Source organism: Eretmochelys imbricata, chromosome 5 (genome assembly GCF_965152235.1).
Source record: "Eretmochelys imbricata isolate rEreImb1 chromosome 5, rEreImb1.hap1, whole genome shotgun sequence".
Lineage (NCBI taxonomy): Eukaryota > Metazoa > Chordata > Testudines > Cheloniidae > Eretmochelys > Eretmochelys imbricata.
Window position 1 is genome coordinate 92,001,257 of NC_135576.1, and position 17,817 is coordinate 92,019,073.

General features: G+C 40.1%; 1 protein-coding gene across 1 annotated transcript in view; it reads left to right on the forward strand.

Moving 5' to 3' along the window:
- FRMD3 (FERM domain containing 3) overlaps nt 1-17,817 on the forward strand; it is a 216,885-nt gene that overhangs the window by 99,511 nt on the left and 99,557 nt on the right. The window contains exon 3 of the mRNA XM_077816390.1: nt 1,856-1,898. Coding sequence (XP_077672516.1) covers nt 1,856-1,898 — 43 coding nt within the window. The remainder of the gene's footprint in view (nt 1-1,855; nt 1,899-17,817) is intronic.

Genomic DNA, 17,817 nt, shown 5'->3' on the forward strand with positions numbered 1-17,817 from the left:
ACTTAGCATGGGTTATGTAGATCCTACTGCAAACTCTTTAGAATATATATCTGTAGTTTCCTCAATAATCGCCTACTTCCCACCAAGAAATTCTCTAAAATGTATTATTCCAGTGCAAGGTGAACAACATTTTATCGCGTGTAATCCAAGCTGTTTTGTAGATTTGCGGGGGCGGGAATCAAATAAGTGCTAGTACGTTTTCCAGTAAGTTCGTGATGGTCATTCTTTTTTAACACCCTAGTTAAAAACTGCTTTTCTGGTTTTTAAATTTATTCCAGTCTTAATTTTTTTCTCCAACTTTCTCTGCCCTAGGATGAAATATGGTGTGGGATATGTCAGGGAGGAGGAATGGGTTTCTTTTTGAGGCAGTTAGGGATGGGCTTTAAAATCAGCTTAACATAACTATGGAGCAGTGCTTGCCACCCAGAATACTGCCATTAATACTGATGCTTAACAGCCCTAAATTGTGAGTTGCACACATTCAGAAATGTGTTTTTTAGAGGCATTTGTCTTTCATTCTCAATTGTACATAAGCAACCCACTGCACCACTAATTACAGCTGAATTTAGCTGTTTCTTCAGGCAGTCACCAGTTTGTTTCTAAATTAAATTACCGTACCACCCCATTAACAACTACTGTAAATTACCTTGAGCTTGTTCTGCATGTTGGTACCATTACAATAGCTATGACAGACAATACTACAGACATTGTAGGCAGTGAAAAAGCCCCTTTCTCTTGGTATTTTTTTACATTGCTTAGCGCCCCTATACAACTTTTAAAGGTTGATTTTGAGCTAGCATGAGGCCCCACAGTGTTGATCATGCTTTGTGAAGTTGAACAGCGCACTTGCTGACCAACTGTTGCTGCAGAACAAATCTCATTTTAATGTGGAGATTTTTCACGTACATGAAAAATCTCAGTGGAAAGGCTGCTTCAAAAGTGACAAATGAGTATCAACCCATCCATACATCGGTTAAAACAGCTGCCTCAGTGGCTCAGCTCAATGTTGTTGCAATTGCTAGTTAAGTGCCCTAGTCCATCTACTGCTGAGATCTGAGTCCAAGATATTTGTATAGGTATGAGTCCATCTTGCAGGACTGAAATCTCTCCCAACCTCATACTGTTTGTTCTTCCAAAGAAGACAATAATTTACTAAAGTTAGCTATTATTACCCTGTCCCCCGTGGGCTGTGAAGAGACCAAAACATGTCCATAATCACCCATTGTGCATTGTATGATCCTAATAGCGACACCATTCAATTTAAAATGTATTCTTTGTCCTTTCCCATTTTTGTTTTTGATCAGGTTTCCAGTTCTTGCTGGAAAAGGATAGGAACTTTTATGCTGATATGGGTTGAGATTGTAAAATTTAGTATATGCAGCAGCTGTAAAGACTATACTACGTATCCAGTTCATTAATGGGATTAGCAAATATAGGTTTTAGATTGTGAAATAAGGAGAGAGACCATTCAGAAACATGAACATCTCCTTTGGAATAGAGGAGGAAAAAAATAAGGTCTAAATCACTGCTGGGGACTGATCAGTGGCGCTACTTTGCTTGAATGGATCTCTTTGGAATGCTGCTTGTATCATGCCAAATAGAGACAATGAATAGCAATTCTTACTCTATTATTAGAACACCATTTGTGTATATAATTGTGCCGTACTCTCTCTCTATACTATGGTTATACTGTAACACAATGGAGTTGTTTTCTCTACCTTTGAGGTGCCCCCTATAAACTAGCTTTTACTGGAAAATGAAAATATTGTGTGTCAGTTTATCACAGCCTCTTAATTTTAAGTATGTGCTGTACTGTACATCACGTTAACTGCTGACCTCTGCTTTTCCTTTTCAGCACTGGCTTGAGCCCAACAAGTCCATCTCCAAGCAAATGAAATGTAAGTGCTAACAGCCCACTTTATGTCTTGGTACCCTGTTTTGAAATGCCCATGAGTTGTGTTGTGTTTCTCTGCAGTCATATACAGTGTGTTTTGTTTGTTTCCTGGTGTTCTTGCTGAAGCCCTGTGAACTCTATACTCTCCTCACTACTTCTGATATTGTACAGCACTTACCATCAAGGCCCTTCATTATGACTACAGACTTTCTGGGTTAAGACTAAAACCAGATGCCTGGCAACATCTCTGGAGTGATTCAGTGCATCCTTCCCTCATGAAAAGAACTGAGTGCTCTGGCTCTGTTGTGCACCCAGTCCTTTTCAGACTATAGAAACAAGACACAGTGGCAATCAGACTGGAGTCTTCTGCCTTGTGGCAATGCAGAGTGTGAAGGCTGGTTCACCCTGAAAAGTTACGTAAGCATAGGATGTCTCTCGGATATGAAAAATCCACCTCCTCCCCACAAGAGACTTAGTTAAAATTGAACTAACCCCTTGTGTAAACATCACTAGGTCAGCAAAAGAATTATTCCATCGACCTAGCTACCACCTCTCGGGGAGGTGGATTACCTGCAGTGACGGGAGTACTCCCTCCCATTGTTGTAAGTAAGTGTCTACACTGAAATTCTACAGCGGTGCAGCTGCATTGCTGCATCTGTACTGCTTTAGTGTTTTATGTGTAGACACTGCCCTGTACCATCGGTTCAGACCACTAATCTCAAATGCTAGATCGTTTCAGTGGGCTGCTAAATACCAGGAACAGTCAAGCAGAAAATTACAACACATGACATTTGGCTATCAATTAATTTAAGGGTAGTCTTATTTTAAATTTTTATTTTTTTATTTTTCCCCCTCCCCTCCCCTGTCTCCCCTTCCTTCCCCACCCCAGAAGGGAGAGAGGAGGAGTGAGGTGGGAGAGAAAAGGAGAGTGACATAGAATCGTAGGACTGGAAGGGGCCTTGAGAGGTCATCTAGTCCAGTCCCCTGCAATTGTGGCAGGACTAACTATTATCTAGACCATTCCTGACAGGTGTTTGTCTAGCCTGTTCTTTAAAATCTCCAATGATGGAAATTCCGCAACCTTCCTAGGCAATTTATTCCAGTGCTTAACCACCCTGACAGGAAGTTCTTCCTAATGTCCAATCTAAACCTCCCTTGCTGCAATTTAAGCCTATTGCTTCTTGTCCTACCCTCAGAGGTTAAGGAGAATATTTTTTCTCCCTCTTCCTCATAACAACCTTTTATGTACTTGAAAACTATTCTGTCCCCTCTCAATCTTCTCTTCTACAATCAAAACAAACCCAATTTTTTCAATCTTCTCTCATAGATCATGTTTTCTAGACTTTTAATCATTTTTGTTGCTCTTCTCTGGACTTTCTCCAGTTTGTCCATATCTTGCCTGAAATGTGGCGCCCAGAATTGGACACAGTACTCCAGATAGAAGCCTAATCTGTGCAGAGTAGAGCAGAAAACTTACTTCTCATGTCTTGCTTACAACAATCCTGGCGATAATACATCCCAGAATGATGCTTGCTTTTTTTTGCAATGGCGTTACACTGCTCACTCATATTTAACTGGACGTTTTGGTTTCTATTCACTAGGAATTAATCAAAGATTTCTAAAAAGTTAGACTAAATCTTTTCACATTTGTCTGAGGTTCCTGTTTTCCAAAACCTTGCCCGCTCCTTAGCGGTCAGGTCAGCCAAGTTGCTTTGGAAATGTTATGGCCTGGATTATTTTTTCATAAATGGACCAATAACAAAGTCTTGTTCAGTAAGCAAAACTACTTTGATTGTCAATGATTTCCTTCCAGGAGCCTAGGAGAGTGTTCGCTTCATAGTCTATGGAGACTTGAAATCAGTCATTGGGGTCTGCTGCTTGATTTACTAAAGCGTGTTGTCGACCTGCTTTATTTATGACTGGAGGGAGAATTTTGCCCACATAATCTTTTTTTATGGCATAATCTTTTTGAAAAAAACATGAATGCTTCAGTATAGAGTTTGATTCCACTGGGTGGCAGAGTTCACATTACTTATATATGAGGCCATTTCATTATTTTAAAATGTGGTGAGACTGAAGAGGTGAAATTTAATGTTTGCTTTTATCTACTATGCAAAAAAAAAAAAAAAAAAGGGTAATTCGTAAACAAATGTATTGATTGGAAGATAGAGCATCCTTCAAGAACCTCCAGCTGCCAGAAGTTGGGGCTGGACGACAGGGAATGGATCACTCAAAATTGCCCTGTTCTCACAGCAGGGACCTGCAAGTTTATTTGTCAAAGGCCATACACACCTAAGTCATCGTACCAATGATAACTAATAGGCACTTTTAAAAAATACCCAAAATGAATGTTCATTTTATCCAGCAAAAAGCATTTTTTCTTGTATAAATCAAAAATATCTAATATATCTCAGAGGTTCAGATTCAAAAGCCGTTTTTATAACTTAAGAGTATTCACTAATAAATAAATACATTAAAAAATAAAATCATGATTCCAGGTGGGCCAAAGGAAAACCTGAGATCAGTAGAGGATGAGGAGTATGAAAACAAGAACGAGGAAGTGATTGGTAAACAGACCAAATAGTTCAGCCTTCAGTTAAAAACTTCTGTGTGGGGGACTGGAGAAGGGGTAGAAGAGGGATTGTAGGGAGTATTTTACATGGAGTGTATTAGATAGGGACTTTATGTAAAAAGTTAGGAATAATAGTAAGCATAATGCAGAGAATTCAGAAAACAGTGATACGCTGTCATGGGGGACATCGGTTCCCTTACGGTGCAAAAATAGGCTGTTCTTACTACTAATGATTTAAAATATTCTAAACGTAATTGACCAGTGAGATTTAGACAGGATTACGAAGCTCTTGGTTAGATAGAGCAAAAGTAGAGAAAAGCATGGAAAAAACCCATTTGTGTCTGTAACCAGACTGTTTTTACTTGATCTCAGCTGGCATATGCGGAGATTTAATTTTCCTCCAGCACAGTACCAAGCTTTCTATATATTGTATTCACAGAGAGTGCAGCATTGACGAGCAGACAGGAATGGATGGGAATAGTTTTCTTATGCATATTTTATAAGGGACTAGATTTCTTGGTGTTGAATAATACATAAAACAATTCAAACATAATCCCTATATTTAGTCATGTTACAAAGCTATCGTATTTCAACAGCCATACATTCAATAGGTCATAATAATTCTTGTAAGAAAGTTTTAAGGTACACTGGATAAGTTATATTGATTTTTTTTATATGATGCTCTGCAATTTCCTCCTCTTTAACTATGGTAAGAGTGTTATTTATATTTAGTAAGAATACCTGGAAGTGGAGAGGAATCTCTGCTCTATTTTGTCATGTAGTAATACATTAGCCTGCTTTGGGACAGCACAGTATGAGTGCTGCCACAGCATCCAGTCTTTCTCCGAGCACTTTACTTTTAGTTTTCTACCTTCATTAGTAAGTTCAGTGCATCAGAACATTTGGTGCACAAGTTCTAAGTATACCCCCTGGCCATTTTTACTGCCCTTAGTTCTGCCTGTGAAAGGAAACATACTGTATTAGGCTTTCAAGGGTCTCCCATTTGTTGAACTACTGCCAGTTTCATTTTTTACTGGTCAAAAATCTGTCCAGGGCTAGCAATCAATAGATTTGTCCTGCACACTTCAGACTTCTTGTCAGTGGGATCAACTTGCACTAATGTATTATTAGAAAATTCACAAAGGAGCCCCTTTGGTAAGTAGGGTAGATGTCTTTGTAGAACTAGGAATTACATTTTTTTCTCTTCTGTACACATCTGTCCTTGCGGTGAATTTGCTATATTAAGAGTCATAAAGACAAAGCAACACTCCCTCCTCTCTCCTCCCAAAATGTTGATCTATAAAGTTTCCTTCTCCCTCCATCACCCTCAAGATTCTTGAGGCAAATTCTGCCCTTGGTTATGCCAGAATGGTTCCCTCAACAGCAGTGCTGAGTGTATTCAAGGGTGCAATTTGTCCACCCCTTTTTTTAAAAAAAGTAAATTGTGTGTATACTACGTACTGTAGCCATTCTGTAAACTTGGCTCATTGGGGAGAAACATTCAGTCCAATGGGGTCTAGTTCCTGACTGGCCTTTATAATTGTTATGGAAGGAAATGATATGATAAAAGGAATAAAATCTGTGAAGATCAGTTCTGTGGCTTGATTGGTAACACATTGCTCTACGATGCACAAAATCAGAGTTCGTATAAGCTTCAGCAGCCTGGCTCCTAGGATGAGCTGGGATGATATTCTTGGCACGAGGCCATTGCAATTTGTTAATCTCTCACCACCTCCACTCCTAATGATATTGCTATCTGGGAGTAGTGTAATTTGTTTGCTATGCTAGCCAAAAGGGTTCAGGCAGCAGCGTTCTCCGAACATGCGCACCCGATGCTCCCGAGAAGAGGTGAAGTTAGGTAGTCCAGAATGAAGAGAGATGCAGAAATTAGACCTGTTCAGAACTTCATAACAAAATATTAAATCAAGCAAAGCTCACCTGACTTTCTTTGTTGCAGTGAAACCTAAACCAAAGGCCAGGTTTGTCTAAGGCAGTGGTTCCCAAACTTTAACAACCAGTGAATCCCTTTCACTAAAATGTCAAGTCTTGTGAACCCCATCCTAAAAATGAATATTTCCAGGGATTTTCTCCTTTACCTGAGTATAAATTATAAAAGCAGTGATCTTGGAAATATAAAACTTGTTTTTATGCCATGCTTATTACACACTATTATTAATTATTATTTATCATTACAGTATTTTTACTGCATTATGAAAACAGCAACACTCTTCCAAGATCTCACTTTCGTAGCTTGTATCACTTTGAATAATCCTGTTCTAAGACAAGGCTCCTGTGTTTCATCAAGGATTATCAGATGTGAAACAGCATGAAGGTATTTAAGAAGCCAACTCAGAGTTCCTCCTGCACAAGCATTCAAGTCTTGAGCAAACACCACACGTTACAACAAAGCTTAAACTTATTCTTCATAATAATTTTAAAAACAATACTAGCTTCCTATTTAATTTTAAAAACAGCAAAAAATATCCACTTCCCTTTCCATTTCTTATAAGGAGTCTTGAAGTTTAAAGCTCATCAGTGTGATAGATATGCTTGCTTTGATCTGCTTAGCTCTTGGAAGTCCGGGGCTCCAGGCTCCTGGCACCATGCTGCCCAGGGTCCCTATGGACAACTGTCTGCCATTAGGAATTTTTTCCTGAGAACCCCCTGTAACATTTCATGAACCAAGAGGGGTTCACGAACCCCAGTTTGGGAACCACTGGTCTAAGGGTACATTTACATTGCAATTAAACCCCGCAGCTGGCCTATGCCACCCGAATGGGGCTTGGGCTGGAAGGGGCTGTTTAATTGCAGTGTAGATGTTTGGGCTCAGGCTGGAGCCTGGGCTCTAGGACCCTGCAGGGTTGGGGGTCCACGAGCTCGGGCTGCAGCCTGAGCCCAAACATGTACCCCACAATTAAACAGCCCCTTAGCCTGAGCCCCATGAACCCAAGTCAGCTGGCATGGGCCAGCTATGGGTGTCTAAATAAAGTGTAGACATACCCTAAGTGTTCTGAGTTTTAAAAACTGTCTGAAACTTGATTTTAATTGAGTTTGGTTCTGACTTTTTTCTGCTGCCTATTAGAAACAGACACTGAGAGAAAAATTCAATAGATGTGACTCCATGCAAAGCAAAGTGGGTAGAAAGGGTTTGCATGAATCCCTGTTTAAGTAGTTTTGTTAAATCCTATATTCCTTCCCCTATGATCCCTTCCCTTTAACAAAGTCTTGTTAAAATACTTTGAATCATTAGGTTTGTCAACAGGCTGTGCTCTCTTCCTACCTGTGTTGTACAGTAATTGAGGGAGAACCTGTGATATGGAATTTATGGTGCATTTGGTATCCCTCTCCTCCCCCTCCCCCAAAACAAAAACCAAAAATCCCCACCACATACAGACTATCATCCTCTCAGGCTCACTTACAGGTGTTCAGGAAGTGGATTGCATAAACATTTGATGTACTTGCCAAGAGGGGAAGCAGAATAGTGGCATATCCTCAGGGCTCTCCAGAGATTTTTCTGCAGAGCTGATGAACAATAGAAAATATTTGGATACTAGATTTTTTTTTTTTTTTTTAAAGCCTGATAACTTTTAAGGTTAACACTGCCCAGGCAACATGGAACATCACTGAGGTAGGCAGAAAGTTTTCTGCATACTTGCACTCTCAGAAATACAGAAATAGCTTAAACATCTGCTTTTGGACTTCAGTGACTGCCTCTCTTCCATGTTGTTGGTTGAAAGTAACAGTTTTATTGGAGGTATATGTGGAGCCCTGTCGCTCTGTCCTCATGCAAAGGCAGCTGTTTAAGAAATCCTACCAGTTGGCATGCCTCTCTACTTGCCACCCATCCACCTGAAGTTTCTGGATTATTTTTTACACCTGCTTTTCACGAGTTTTTGTTTCAAGAGGATTTTTCTGATATAAATAGCTGTTCTCCAGAATAGGGTTGCTTTTGATGATGATCACTCTGTGAACAAAGTGACGGAAGAAGTGAGGGTATAGTTTTTCTTAGGCATATCATTCTCCTGAAATTGTCTAGTCAACTCTCTTTGCCTTGTATTTGAAGACCAGAGCTGTTCAGGTGGGTTTGCTTTGAAACATTTATGAGACAGATACTCGTACACCAGAGTGTGTAGTGAAAGGACACAAGGCACTCGTTAGTCTAGAAATCATTGTTGATGCCTAGTTTCAACTAAGAACTTCTTACAATTAAGTGTTGCTTTCTGCAGCTGGGTATAAATACAAACATTACAATTAATTGCCTGGAAACATGCCATGTAATGTGTAAAGTTCCTTCACATGGAATTTGTGTCTTGATTTACTGCAGCTGACAGTTTCAATATAGGATATAATTCAAGTGGGTTTTATTCCATTTACTTCCTTCACCTCCCGAGTTCTGTTAGTATATAAACTGGTGAATTAATAACCTAATTGTGAGGAAGTTGCAGCCAATGCAATTCTCTTTCCTACAATCCTTTGAAATAATTATAGTTATGAATATATTTAAGCAATATGGCAAAGCCTCACAGGAGGAAATCATGACGAAGCCTTAGGGCATTTTTTCTACAGCAGCTGGTTCTTATCTGACAGATAAAGGACTTCTCTGACAGAAAAGCCTTATAGCTATTATAAACCCAATTATATTCTCCTTGGGGTTTTATTTTTGTTTGGTTTTTTGGTGGAGAAATTTTCTTTTGAAAATGAAGTTCTGTTTTATTTGTCACCGTTTCCACTTTTAATGTCTGAGTGATTGGTTGAACGTAATTTTGTTTTAGGAAAGTGACTGGCAAGCTTGATAATCATGTTTCCCCTGAACCAGTAGTGTTCGTTGCTGTTCTTGTGGTCATGCCTGCTGTCATAAAATGTATAGGAATGTGTGAGAGAGATGATTATTTTTTCTTGCTGTTGATTTCAGTGCTGTAATATGCACAAATATTTTTACTTGCTGTTCACTTACGATGAAAAGATTGTTTACTACGATTCCATTAGGCTTATGATTATTTTAAAAGTAAAATGGGGGAAAGAACTCGTATGAGTTCCCCCACCGCCATGTTGGTTGATCTACCTCATTTATCAATGGTGGGGGGGGAAAGGAGAGTACTGTACCTAATAACCTTCAATTCAAAAGAAATATAGGATATCTTGTAGTCACTTTCCTGGGTTTGGATAGATAGGGTCTGTCAAGGTTCCTTCCCCACTCTGAACTCTAGGGTACAGATGAGGGGACCTGCATGAAAGACCCCCCTAAGCTTATTTTTACAAGCTTAGGTTAAAAACTTTCCCAAGGTACAAACTTTGCCTTGTCCTTGAACTGTATGCTGCCACCACCAAGCATGTTAAATAAAGAACAGGGAAAGAGCCCACTTGGAGACGTCTTCCCCCAAAATATCCCGCCAAGCTCTACGCCCTTTCCTGGGGAAGGCTTGATAAAAATCCTCACCAATTTGTACAGGGGAACACAGACCCAAACCCTTGGATCTTAAGAACAATGAAAAATCAATCTGGTTCTTAAAAGAAGAATTTTAATTAAAGAAAAGATAAAAGAATCACCTCTGTAAAATCAGGATGGTAAATACCTTACAGGGTAATCAGATTCAAAACATAGAGAATCCCTCTAGGCAAAACCTTAAGTTACAAAAAGACACAAAAACAGGAATATACATTCCATCCAGCACAGAGTATTTTACTAGCCATTAAACAAAAGGAAATCTAACGCATTTCTAACTAGATTACTTACTAACTAACAGAAGTTCTGAGACTGCATTCCTGATCTGTTCCCGGTAAAAGCATCCCACAGACAGACAAACCCTTTGTTTTCTCCCCCCCCCCCCCACCCTCCAGATTTGAAAGTACCTTGTCTCCTCATTGGTCATTTTGGTCATGTGCTAGCAAGGTTATCTTAGCTTCTTAACCCTTTACAGGTGAAAGGGTTTTGCCTCTGGCCAGGAGGGATTTTATAGCACTGTATACAGAAAGGTGGTTACCCTTCCCTTTATTTTTATGACAGGGACACATTTGTTCTGAACAACACTGTAATTAGGATCATAGGACAGAACTTGTTAGTGATGTTGTCATCTTTCTTTTCAAAATGTCCATGAAATGTCACATGCTAAGGGGAAAAATATTGAAGATTTTGGGCTAGATTCATGATCCACGTCCGCCTATGGGCTACTCTGCAGCCCAAAATAGCCACAGCACAAGGCACTATACCTATGGTTACTCTTCATCCAAGACCCAATGCTGGCCCAATGCTGTTCTTGCTCCTGGGGAATTCTCCCTGGGGCTGTTATGGCTCTTTTATGTCCGCAGCACATCGCCAGAATGGGGGCCAGAATTTGACCTTTCTTTATCTCTTTAGATGTGTTTTTCCCTGTGTGAAAAACAATGGCTTGAACCAAAGCCCCCACTGAAACCCATGGGAGTCTTTTCATTGACTTCAGCGGTCTTTGGATCAGGCCCACTATGCGTTAGGGCCCTGCACTAGCCTATAGCATGTACTAGCTCTTTATGTGGTGATTTCATACATGGCTAGCTCTGAATCTGACAGCAGCTCTTTTCATTTCTGGGGGGGAGGAGTTTCACTTGACCTTCCACTTTGCCCCCTCACAGCGCACCTGATGAGTATACAGTAAACCTCCAGAAGTTTACTCCCTTCTCTTTTTTACTGCTGGATTGCAATTGTATTTGAAAGACGTTGGCATTGTGTTTGATAACAAGGAACCAGATCCAAAGTCCACAGAAGGCAAAGCCAATGTGAGTCTTTCTTTAGACTTCATTTGGCTTTGGGTCAGGCCTATGATCAATTAGCTTCAGTATTCAAACACTGACCATGGCATAGTCACTGTATTGTACATTGTGGAGTAACAGAAATATACAGAGAAAAGATAGAAAACTCTGTGCCATTGTGAGTTGAACCAAACTCATTGTTCTGTCTCCATTTACTTATTTATTCTCTTCTCCACTAACACCTTCTACTTGTGTCCTTTCCCTTTCTTTATTTTTGTCTTTTATTGCACTCATATTTTTCTTTTTTGCACTCCTCCCAATGTTTCTTTTGACTATTTATTTATTTAAAAAAGTGCAATATACATTCTGTAGTGGTTAGCCATATATACAAATATGAAATCTTGTAAAATATATTCCTCCTAAAAACAAGTATAACAACCACCACCTTAAAAAAAATACAAACAAACAAAAAACAAATAAACCTAAAAATCCAACCATAACAAAGAAGGAAACAAACATTTGTTTCCTTCTTATCACTTCCGTACGTGATATGAAAGTGACTTCACAATTCACAAGGCATTATAACTAGCACATGAGTTAATAAGTCTGGGAAGCTGCTATATATATGTATCCAGATATTGAATAAGTCTAACGGGAGCTTTGTGAGGGACTTCTCCAGGTGAAGGAGAAGCGATTATGTGACCCTTGGGGTAAGTTTGTTGTCTGTTGTGTGTTTGTGTTGTGGTGTGCTTGCTGCTGGACTGAAATATACTGTGTGGTCTGTTTGTTTGGGGGACTGTGTGGGTGCTGAGCCTAGCGGCCTGCTAGGCAAGGCTGAGAGCTTCTTAGCGAGGCTTTGATCCCTAAGCCCTTTAGCACCCAGCAACCTTTAACCAGAGGGCGGGGCTACTCAGAAAGACCAGGGCTTTAAAAAGCCCGCTGCTAAGCAACCAGAGGAGCTGGGGGACAGGAGCGGCTAACGGGAGTTTTGCGAGGGAGTTTACAATGGGAGTGTGAGGAGGGGCTACATACACTTAACATTCCTTAAACTTCTTTAAACGTAAGCCAAGAAACACCACCTGATAAAAAGAGCAACAAAGGAACCAGCTGCAGGAGTAAAAAGAGAATGCACGCGGACGTCCAGCAACAAAGTGGGGGTGACCCAGTTTATTACACCCAATGCAGCATTTATGATTACCTGCCCTGTGGGCAGGTGGCATATGTGTGCATTCGGTGCAAGGAGCTCCTGGCCCTCAGAGACCAAGTGCGGGCTTTGGAGACCAGGGTGCCTGAGCTGGAGGAGCTAAGGGAGACAGAGAAGTACACAGATGAGACTTTCCGGGACACAGTAGAACAATCCCATCCCCGGTCTGACAGCCTCTGTGCTGTTGAGGAGGATGAAAGTCTCAGGGAAGGAGAACATCTGGAGCAGAGGGAAACGATCCCATAGATTGGACCCTCCTCCCAGATGATGTGGTATCCTCTCGCACTGAGGATATCTCTCTGGGGGAGGGAACTCCATAGGAAGAGACAGGTATTAGTAATGGGTGATTTGATCATTAGAAACATAAATTGCTGGGTTTGTGATGACCGGGAGAACCACATGGTGACTTGCCTGCCTGGTGCGAAGGTTGCGGATCTCTCGAGACCTCTAGATAGACTTACGTGTAGTGCTGGGGAGCAGCCAGTGGTCATGGTACATGCAGGTACCAATGACAGAGGGAAGGATAGGAGAGAGGTCCTGGAGGCCAAATTTAGGCTGCTAGGTAAGAGATTGAAATCCAGGACCTCCATGGTAGCATTCTCTGAGATGCTCCCAGTTCCACGTGCAGGGCCAGTTACACAGGCAGAACTGCAGGGTCTCAATGCATGGATGAGACGATGGTGTATGGAGGAGGGGTTTAGATTTATTAGGAACTGGGGGAACTTTTGAGAAAGGGGGAGCCTATACAGGAAGGATGGGCTCCACCTAAACCAAAATGGAAACAGATTGCTGGCACTTAACATTAAAAAGGTTGTAGAGCAGTTTTAAAACTAAGAGCTGGGGGAAAGCCGACAGGTGCGGAGGAGTACGTGGTTTGGACAGAGGCATCCCTTAGGGGAGGATCTAGTAATGGAGATTCTCCATGACCTAGTAAGGAGGAGAGGATGGAAGATAAAATACAGGTAGGATCTGATGAGAAACAGTCAAATGAAAAATGTCTTATTCAATTACATCATGTAATGGGAGACGGCTAAAAAGTGACAAGTTTTTGAACTGCTTATATACCAATTCTAGACGTCTAAATAATAAGATGGGTGAACTAGAGTGACTTGTATTAAATGAGGTTATTGATAAGCATCACAGAAACTTGGTGGAATGAGAATAATCAATGGAACACAGTAATACCAGGATACAAAATATATTGTAGGACAGAACAGGTCGTGCTGGTGGGAGAATGGCACTATATGTGAAAGAAAGCATAAATCAAATGAAGTAAAAATCTTAAATGAACCAAACTGTACCATAGAATCTCTATGGACAGTATTTCCATGCTCAAATAATAAGAATATAGCAGTAGGGATATACTACCGACCAGCTGACCAGGATAGTGATAGTGACTGTGAAATGCTCAGGGAGATCAGAGAGGCTATTAAACTAAAAAAACTCAGTAATAATGGGGAATTTCAACTATCCCCATATTGACTGGGTATATATCACCTCAGCAAGGGATGCAGAGATAGCTTCTTGGAGCAGGTAGTCCTGGAACCAACAAGAGGAGAGGCAATTCTTGATTTAATCCTATGTGGAGCACAGGATCAGGTCCAAGAGGTTGAATATAGCTGGACCGCTTGGTAATAGTGACCATAATATAATTAAATTCAACATCCCTGTGGTGGTGGTGAAAACACCCCAGTGGCCCAACACTGTAGCATTCAATTTCAGAAAGGGGAACGACACAAAAATTAGATGGTTAGTTAAACAGAAATCAAAAGGTACAGCATCAAAAGTAAAATCCCTGCAAGCTGCATGGGAACTTTTTAAAGACACCATAATAGAGGCTCAACTTAAATGTATACACCAAATTAAAAAACATAGTAAGAGAACCAAAAAAGAGCCACCACAGCTAAACAGTAAAAGAAGCAGTGAGAGGCAAAAAAGCATCCTTTAGAAAGTGGAAGTTAAATCCTAGTGAGGAAAATAGAAAGGAGCATAAACTCTGGCAAATGAAGTGTAAAAATATAATCAGGAAGGCCAAAAAAGAACTTGAAGAACAGCTAGCCAAAGACTCCAAAAGTAATAGCAATTTTTTTTAAGTATATCAGAAGCAGGAAGCCTGCTAAACAACCAGTGGGGCCACTGGACAATCGAGATGCTAAAGGAGCACTCAAGGATGATAAGGCCATTGTGGAGAAACTAAATGAATTGTTTGTATTGGTCTTCACGGCTGAGGTTGTGAGGGGGATTTCCAAACCCGAGCCATTCTTTTTTTAGATGACAAATCTGAGGAACTGTCCCAGATTAAGGTGGTGTTAGAGGAGGTTTTGGAACAAATTAATAAATTAAACAGTAATAAGTCACCAGGATCAGATGGTATTCGTCCAAGAGTTCTGAAGGAACTCAAATATGAAATTGCAGGACTACTAACTGTAGTCTGTAACCTATAATTTAAATCCAATTCTGTACCAAATGACTGGGCGAATGTGACACCAATTTTTAAAAAGGGCTCCAGAGGTGACCCTGGCAATTACAGGCTGGGAAACCTAGCTTCAGTACCGGGCAAACTGGTTGAAACTATAATAAAGAACAAAATTGTCAAATACATAGATGAAAATAATTTGTTGGGGAATAGTCAACATGGTCTTTGTAAAGGGAAATCATGCCTCACCAATCTACTAGAAATTGTTGAGGGGATCAACAAGCATGTGGGCCAAGGGGATCCAGTGGATATAGTGTACTTAAATGTTCAGAAAGCCTTTGACAAGGTCCCTCACCAAAGGCTCTTAAGCAAAGTAAGCAGTGATGGGATAAGTGGAAGGTTCTCTCATGGACTGGTAATGTTAAAAGATAGGAAACAAAGGGTAGGAATAAATAGTCAGTTTTCAGAACGAGGAGACGTAAATAGTGGTGTCCCCCAGAGGTCTGGACTGGGCCCAGTCCGATTCAACATATTCATAAATGATCTGGAAAAAGGGGTAAACGATGAGGTGGCAAAATTTGCAGATGATATAAAACTACTCAAGATAGTTAAGTCCCAGCAGACTGTGAAGTGCTACAGAAGGATCTCTCAAAACTGGGTGACTGGGCAACAAAATGGCAGATGAAATTCAGTGTTGATAAATGCAAAGTAATGCTCATTGGAAAACATAATCCCAACTATACATGTAAAATGTTGAGGTCTAAATTAGCGGTTACCGCTCAAGAAAGAGATCTTGGCGTCAATGTAGATAGATCTCTGAAAACATCCACTCAATGTGCAGCAGCAGTCAAAAAAGTGAACAGAATGTAATCTGAATGGTAATCAGAATGGTAATCATTAAGAAAGGAATAGATAATAAGACATAAAATATCATATTGCGTCTATATAAATCCATGGTGCGCCCACATCTTGAATACTGCGTGCCGATGCGGTCGCCCCATCTCAAAAACGATGTATTGGAATTGGAATACAATTGGAATTGGAGTTGAGAAAACATGATTAGGGGTATGGAACGGCTGCCATATGAGGAGAGAGTAATAAAACTGGGACTTTTTGAGCGTGGAAAAGAGACGACTAAGGAGGGCTATGATAGCAGTCTATAAAATTGTGACTGGTGTGGAGAAAGTAAATAAGCGTTTACTCCTTCTCATAACACAAGAACTAGGGGCCACCAAATGAAATTAATAGGCAACAGGTTTAAATGGGCGACGGGATGGATCACTCGATTACCAGTTCTGTTCATTCCCTCTGGGGCACCTGGCATTGGCCACTGTCAGAAGACAGGATACTGGGCTAGATGGACCTTTGGTCTGACCCAGTATGGGCATTCTTATGTTCTGATTTATGGGATCATATTCACTCAAATGTCTATATGTCTTACATCCATTCCAACTTTCTTTTTTTTTCCTCCTCGGTAATTTCTCTTTGCCTGTTTTGTCTGTTTTCTCTTATTTCTTTTAAAACTCTTCTCTTTCCCAAGCTGATTAGGCATTCAGAAAAAGCAATGCTCCCAGGCATATTAGGGAGTTTAGTGTTGATACGTGCCAGCATGAATATTCATTCAAATTAAAGGCCTGTGGCAGCTTAGTGGTAGCCATGGAAAAAAAAAAGGTGTTCATATTGGTAAGTGTACAAAGAATTGAGTTGTTGAGAGGAAAGTGCAGTCTCTGTGCTCATTCCATCACTTGTCTCTCTTCTGGCAAAGCTGTGGTGGTGGTTTATAGAATATTGACATTTGTCCACAAATGTCTGCTTTCCTAATAAACAGTATTTTCTTATAAAATAAGGTTAATTTTTATTTAAATCTAAAAACTGAAATGTATTAGGGCTGTCGATTAATTGCAGTTAAGTCACGTGATTAACTCAAATAGATTAATCTCGATTAAAAAAAATTTATCGCAATTAATCACACTGTTAAATTTCAATTGGTATTCTATTGTTTGTTAAATATTTTTGGATGTTTTTCTACATTTTCAAATATATCTATTTCAATTACAACACAGAATGCAAATTGTACAGTGCTCACTCTATATTTTGCAAATATTTGCACTGTAAAAATGATAAACAAAAGAAATAGTATTTTTCAATTCACCTCATACAAGTACTGAAGTACAAGCTCTTTATCATGAAAGTGCAACTTACAAATGTAGTTTTTTTGTTACATAACTGCACTCAAAAACAAAACAATGTAAAACTTTAGAGCCTACAACTGCACTCAGTCCTACTTCGTGTTCAGCCAATCTCTAAGAGAAACAAATTTGTTTACATTTACGGGAGATAATGCTGCCCACTTCTAATTCCAGTGTCAACTGAAAGTGAGAACAGGCGTTCGCATGGCAGTGTTCTAGCTGGCATTGCAAGATATTTACGTGCCAGATGCACTAAAGATTTGTATACCTCTTCATGCTTCGGCCATCATTCCAGAGGACATGTTTCCATGCTGATGACACTCATTTAAAAAAAATGCATTAATTAAACTTGTGACTGAACTCCTTGGGGGAGAATTATGTGTCTCCTGCTCTGTTTTACCTGCATTCTGCCATATATTTCATGTTATAGCAGTCTCGGATGATGACCGAGAACATGTTTGTTTGAAGAACGCTTTCACTGCAAATTTGACAAAATGCAAAGAAGATACCAGTGTGAAATGTCTATAGATAGCTACAGCATTCAACCCCGGCTAAAGAATCTGGAGTGCCTTCCAGAATCTGAGAGGAATAAGGTGTGGCACATGCTTTCAGAAGTCTTAAAAGAGCAACACTCTCTGATGTGGAAACTACAGAACCCAAACCACCAAAAAAGAAAATCAACCTTCTGCTCATGGCATCTGATTCAGATGATGAAAATGAACATGTGGTGGTCTGCACTGCTTTGGATCGTTATCGAGTCGAACCAGTCATCAGCATGGATGCATGTCCTCTGTAATGGTGGTTGAAGCATCAAGGGAC